The following is a 6219-nucleotide window of genomic DNA, read 5'->3' as shown; positions in this document are numbered from 1 at the left end:
AATCCAGGTAGGGGTGCTGCTGTCTGGTATCTATGCCAGCCGGTTTCAGACCTTCAGGGCTAGAAGAAGGAACTAGCTTGCTGATTGTAATAAAACACCTGACTTCACCTCGACAGAATGTTACCCAGTGCCTTCCTCCCTTGGACTTGAAACTTTATAACAACATTGTAAGTCCTCATCATCATCCTTGGAGCTCTGTTGGTGAATGTACTCAGTGATGCCTTTATTCCTTTTAGGACTATAAACAAACAAGGACACTATTTAGTGGCGCATGCGTTATTAACAAAAGTCTAAAATGCTCTCTTCTGTTTATGTTAAAAGTGAATATCTTAAATAAACAGGCTCAATGTAAATAAATGTCTGCACAAGAGCGGAGACACCATGGGAGTTTCTGTATCTGGAACCAGAGCTCTAATTGCACTGAGGAGAAGATAGGATTACTGACTGATTCAACATTTCGGCAGGCTGACATAATGCAAACAAACAATTTTACAACATCCAGAGTCCCCTTCCACTTAAGCAGCCCGCAATAGGCATAGAAACAGAGAGAGGGAGAGAGAAATAAAACACATGTTGCACACACACATTACAACCTAAATCAAATTTCCACAACTTTACAAAGCCAAATAAACAACCAACCGACATGGGTTCGTTCGTGAAGGGACTGTGAAGGACCAAGCCACTCAAAATGGAGACCAACTTTATTATGGAGATCTCTAGGTGAGACATAAATATTTCTGTGTTTTGAGGAAGATATAAATATTATTTATCAATGGAAAAGTGCATGGTGAGCTTGGTTGAGGAAATACGTGTTCGATTTTATATGATACATTTGACCACTGCTTTTATCTCCAGCGCTGTCATTAGAAGAAATGAAAAAACATCCTTAACGGTTGCGGCAGTGAAATTTTTCAACCTTTTCTTGTGTTCCACATGTCCTCCAGAAAAAGGCACACGTTGTAATGTAAGTTCCTGGGCTGCTGTCTCCCCCTATGGGCATATGTTATCATGGCATGCATGGACCAACATTTCATTTTGCCCTCAATCCTTCTGTGCAAACCAAACGGTAAAGACTGTATGGCCATTTTGAACCAGTAAAATAATAAATGGTTTGGTATGGATCGAATAAATAGTATTTAATATATTTGTAATGTATCTGCTGTGGCCTTTGTTTGTCGCACATAATAGCAGTAGGGCATGGTCACTACAGACCCTCCTCGATTGCATGAAGGTGTGACTGTATGACTTGCGATATGGGATTTCGCATGCAGACAAATTCAGTCATAATGGAAACATTGTTAGGCCTATTTCCATGAGTTCATCCTAAATGTTTTATTTCGTCAAGTATTAGCTTGTTTTTTTACTGGTTTAACTTTGAAGGTGTGAGTAAAACAAAACAAATCAAATCATTTTTTTATTGGTCACATACACATGGTTAGCAGATGTTATTGCGAGTGTAGCGAAATGCTTGTGCTTCTAGTTTCCGACAGTGCAGCAATATCTAACAAGTAATATCTAACAATTCCACAACAGATACATAGTACACACAAATCTAAGTAAAATAATGGAATAAGAATATTTAAATATAAGTACATGGATGAGACACTCAAATATTTATATATTTGTAAACCATAATCAATTTCAGTTACTTGAATTATTATACCTACATCAATATTGTACACAAAATGTAAAACTGTCTATGGATATGCTGTGTGTGTAGAGGGGGGGCCGTAGGGATCAAATTCCTTCAGTTCGTTATGCTCTGTCGACCAATCACATTTGGGTATTCTCGGGTATTCTGTAGCCGCACAGTAACTCACTTATAAAGTCCGCTTGCAAAGGATTTCAGTTCAAAGCACGCACACCTTCTGGAGATACTATTTGGAGACAGACTAGAACACTTTCTCTTTTTATCTGACAAAAAAAAGTTGCCAAAAAACATCAACTGTTGCTCGAGTGTGGAGACGCCTGCAAACAAAACTAGGTTATTATACAATATTTTAGAAAGGCATATGCATAAAGACATTCTCTCTCAAAAAGGCTTTGTGCAGTTGACTGCCTCATTGCAGGAGCAAATAACGTCTACTGTTACTTTTTATCCACTTTTGGACATTTTAAATACTTTGGTCAAACTTTTCCTCGTGTGTAAAGCATCTCTAGGGATCTCACCCTCAAGAGTCGTACTTTCATATTTTGTGCGTAATTGTTCGACAACATTTTTCGTATGAATCTACTCGACCCCTTCCTGAAAATGACAGACGAACAAGACAAATGTCTCTCTGACGCACCGAGCCCGAGCATGTCCGAGGACTCTGCGGGATCCCCGTGCCCTTCCGGCTCTGGCTCAGACACGGAGAACACCAGACCTTCAGAGAACGGTCTGCTGATGGGTCCGGACGGTCCCCTCGTCGAGTTCAAGAAGGACGACGATGACAAGTTCCCCGTGTGCATCCGCGACGCGGTGTCCCAGGTCCTGAAAGGCTACGACTGGACCTTGGTTCCAATGCCAGTCCGAGTGAACGGATCTAGTAAGAACAAGCCCCACGTCAAGAGACCGATGAACGCGTTTATGGTTTGGGCGCAAGCCGCTCGGAGAAAACTGGCTGATCAGTACCCTCATCTGCATAACGCGGAGCTGAGCAAAACTCTGGGGAAACTGTGGAGGTGAGTCTCACTCCTCTCTGTCATTACTTCTAAAGGTTTATTTCGAGTGGCATCGCGTTTGTGGTCTTATTACTGAAAATAGTTTTATTTAATAGGCAACTCAATTCTACTTTTACTCATGCATTGTACACTCGCCTGTGAACTCGATGTGATCATTTCACCTTTGTGGTAAATTATTTGGTTGTCAATTTAACATTTGATTTACTCATGTATCTATTTGCCTTTCACGCACAGGCTACTCAATGAGGGAGAGAAGCGTCCGTTCGTGGAGGAGGCAGAGCGCTTGAGGGTACAGCACAAGAAAGACCACCCCGACTACAAGTACCAGCCCCGGCGAAGGAAGTCCATGAAGAACGGACAAAGCGAATCTGAGGACGGCAGCGAGCAGACGCACATATCGCCAGGAGCGATCTTCAAGGCGCTCCAGCAAGCTGACTCTCCTGCCTCTAGCATAGGAGAAGTGCACTCCCCCGGAGAACACTCAGGTAAGAAGAGAGAAAATGCGTAGTGCCTATTGCATTGGTCTCATTCAACATGTGTTCGTCAATGTATATTTGGCACTTCAATGCTGCTAGACTTTTTATAAGAATAAGCCTGTATGAAATAGATTGTTTGAAAAGCTGATGACAGATATTATCAGATATGTTCTATGTTAGTTTAACTTGATGTCTAGACTCATTTCTTATTCCACTCGTGCATGACCACTTGTAAAGCTCTTATTTTTCCTTTTCAATTAAATCCATGGGTCTGCTCTTGCTCTGAGATTTGTATTACAGAAATATGTATTCTATATGTAACCCACCCTCTCTCTCTCAGGCCAGTCCCAAGGGCCCCCCACCCCTCCCACCACACCTAAGACCGACATCCAAGCGGGCAAGGTGGACCTGAAGCGTGAGGGTCGCCCCTTACAGGAAGGCACGGGCCGTCAGCTCAACATTGACTTCCGGGATGTGGACATCGGCGAGCTGAGCAGCGACGTCATCTCCCACATCGATACCTTCGATGTCAACGAGTTTGACCAGTACCTGCCCCCCAACGGTCACCCAGGCGCTCCTGGCACTGCCGCTGGCCAGGTCTCCTACAACGGTACCTATGGCATCAGCAGCTCCGCAGTCAGCCAGGCAGCAGGGGGCACTGCAGGGCACAGCTGGATGACCAAGAGCCAGAGTCAGCAGCAGCACTCCCTGACCACGCTGGGTAGTGGAGGGGAGCAGGGCCAGAACCAGAGGACCCCCACACACATCAAGACAGAGCAGCTGAGCCCCAGCCACTACAACGATCAGCAGAACTCCTCCCCCCCGCAGCACGTCACCTACGGCTCCTTCAACCTGCAACACTACAGCTCTTCCTCCTACCCCTCCATCACCCGCGCCCAGTATGACTTTTCTGACCACCAGGGCAGCACCAACTCCTACTACAGCCACGCAGCTGGGGGCCAGGGCTCAGGGCTGTACTCCTTCAGCAGCTACATGAGCCCCAGCCAGAGGCCCATGTACACCCCCATCGCAGACACAACAGGAGTGCCCTCCGTGCCACAGACCCACAGTCCCCAGCAACACTGGGACCAGCAGCCAGTGTACACACAGCTTTCCCGGCCCTGAGGACACAGTCATCTACACACAGACTTACATAGGCTGATAGACATGCCCATCTTGCAGAGGGAGACTTTGTCACAACATTCCAACATCTAGCTCCCAGCAAACAGACACTTGAATTTACAACAGAGGAGAAGACAACAAAGAAGAAGAAGGAAAGCTGGACTTGAGAGAACTGAAATTAGATCAGAATGGCTCACAACGTGCCTTTTTTTGTGTATTGATGAAACATATTTTGAGCATTGAGAAATCCTCTGTGAGGACTGTTTAAATTGTTGATATTTTTAGTAGGTACTGTGTATGTTTTCTTACCTTTTTTACTCTGGCAGTTTGCTATTCTGGGGGATTTTAAACACGTATTTGTAGAGAAAAAGCTTTATTTTTATCCAGTTCAGCAGTAAACCACAGTAGTGCAGTTATCTATTCTATGGCCTCAATTCTCTGGTGGAATTTTTTACAGGCAGCAAATCTGTCCTTTTTTGGTTGTGTTTGGTTTTGTTTGTCTTCCTGCAGTGCATTGTGCTTATATGTGCTGTGCCATCCAACAAAATGAACTACATTTGTATTTGTGCAGTTTAGGGTTTCTCCATCAATGATTTATTATGATTATAGCACGTTCTTAGATGTAAGAGGGGCATGCTGTGAATGGCAAGGGAAGAAATTTGGACGTTATCGTTTTGTGCAGGAGATTCCAGCCTTTTGCACCATTAGTGTCTAGCATATCAGAGGTTGGGTGATAGGATGTGTGTGTCAGAGTGTGTGTGCTACAGCACATAATATAGAAGAGAGAAGCCACAGCTGAGATTATACTTACCGTCTGACAGCATGTGTTTGACAGCCACAGGAAGTGCCCTTTGACCTCTCGGGCGTCCCCTGCAGTCTACCATCACGCCAGTGTCGTTTTACAGCCCCCTGCCTGATCCACCTCTCACCCCCTCCCGCCCCCTCTCAGTCTTAACCCTTTAATTTATTTATTAGCTTAATTTTATTTTCAAAGTAATTATTATTTAGCATTTTATTCTTTATTTTATATTTTATACAATTAATTAATTTGTCTTCAAAATAAGTTACCTTCTGGATATTAAATGTCATATAAACCGGTCTTTTTAGCCGAGGGGGTTACTTAGAAAAACGACACAAACTGTAATCATCGTGTTTTATTTATCGTATGTAAATGTTTCTATTTTAAATGTTTAATTTGTCATTTTTTTGTTATCTAGTTGTGTACGGATTATTGTTAATTGTGAAGTTTGGATTCTAAACTGGAAATACGTTTTGAGCATAATGACAAAGTTTTACAATTAGTTATGTTTACGCTGTGGCTAATATGTTTGTGTTATTAGAGATACCAGCATCCCTGTCTTTTCTAAGGACTTTTTTTTTAACGTCCTGACACACACAGTACTATCTCAGTACTGATGTTTTCTTCTGATGCATCTGAAGAAATTGTCATTTTCTTCAGCTAGCTTAACATGTTACTGTACTGTCTTAAAAAGAAGCTTAACTTTTGTATTGTATTTGCAATAAAAGAGAAAATACTCTAGAAACAAAATGGTTGTTGATATTTTATTGCACAAAACATGACCTACTTTTTGAATAGGGTGGGGGAACAAGGAATCTCTAGTTTATATGGATAAACATCATGTTACATAACACCTCTATATGTTGGAATTTATAACATTTAAACCAACCCAATATCAACCTCAGAATTTTACTGTTTAGTCAAATTGAGACAGAGAGGTAGACAGAAAGAGTTAAAGAGAGAGCCTGAGAGAAGGCAGTTCTCTCAGAAGCCTTGTTTTTCTCATTTATTTTCTTGTTCTTTCTCTTCCGTCAGCTGGAGCAACAGGGGGTCCCTCCTCCCTCCAGTCTGCATGTTGTAAGGCTCTGGAGCTTTACTGGGAGAGGCTACTCTGCAGAAAAACATTACAACCGTGAAAAAAACATAAATGTTTTTCAA

General features: G+C 42.7%; 1 protein-coding gene across 1 annotated transcript; it reads left to right on the top strand.

Moving 5' to 3' along the window:
* The first annotated feature begins 1839 nt into the window (after positions 1-1839).
* LOC106589342 (transcription factor Sox-9-A) lies at positions 1840-5811 on the top strand. The gene is made up of 3 exons (XM_014179186.3): positions 1840-2664; positions 2899-3149; positions 3481-5811. Exons 1-3 carry the CDS (start codon positions 2225-2227, stop codon positions 4263-4265), a joined length of 1476 nt encoding a protein of 491 aa, XP_014034661.2. The 5' UTR covers positions 1840-2224; the 3' UTR covers positions 4266-5811.
* Positions 5812-6219: the final 408 nt, after the last annotated feature.

This window comes from Salmo salar, chromosome 28 (genome assembly GCF_965601325.2).
Source record: "Salmo salar chromosome 28, fSalSal1, whole genome shotgun sequence".
Lineage (NCBI taxonomy): Eukaryota > Metazoa > Chordata > Actinopteri > Salmoniformes > Salmonidae > Salmo > Salmo salar.
This window is presented reverse-complemented; position numbering and strand designations above follow the sequence as displayed.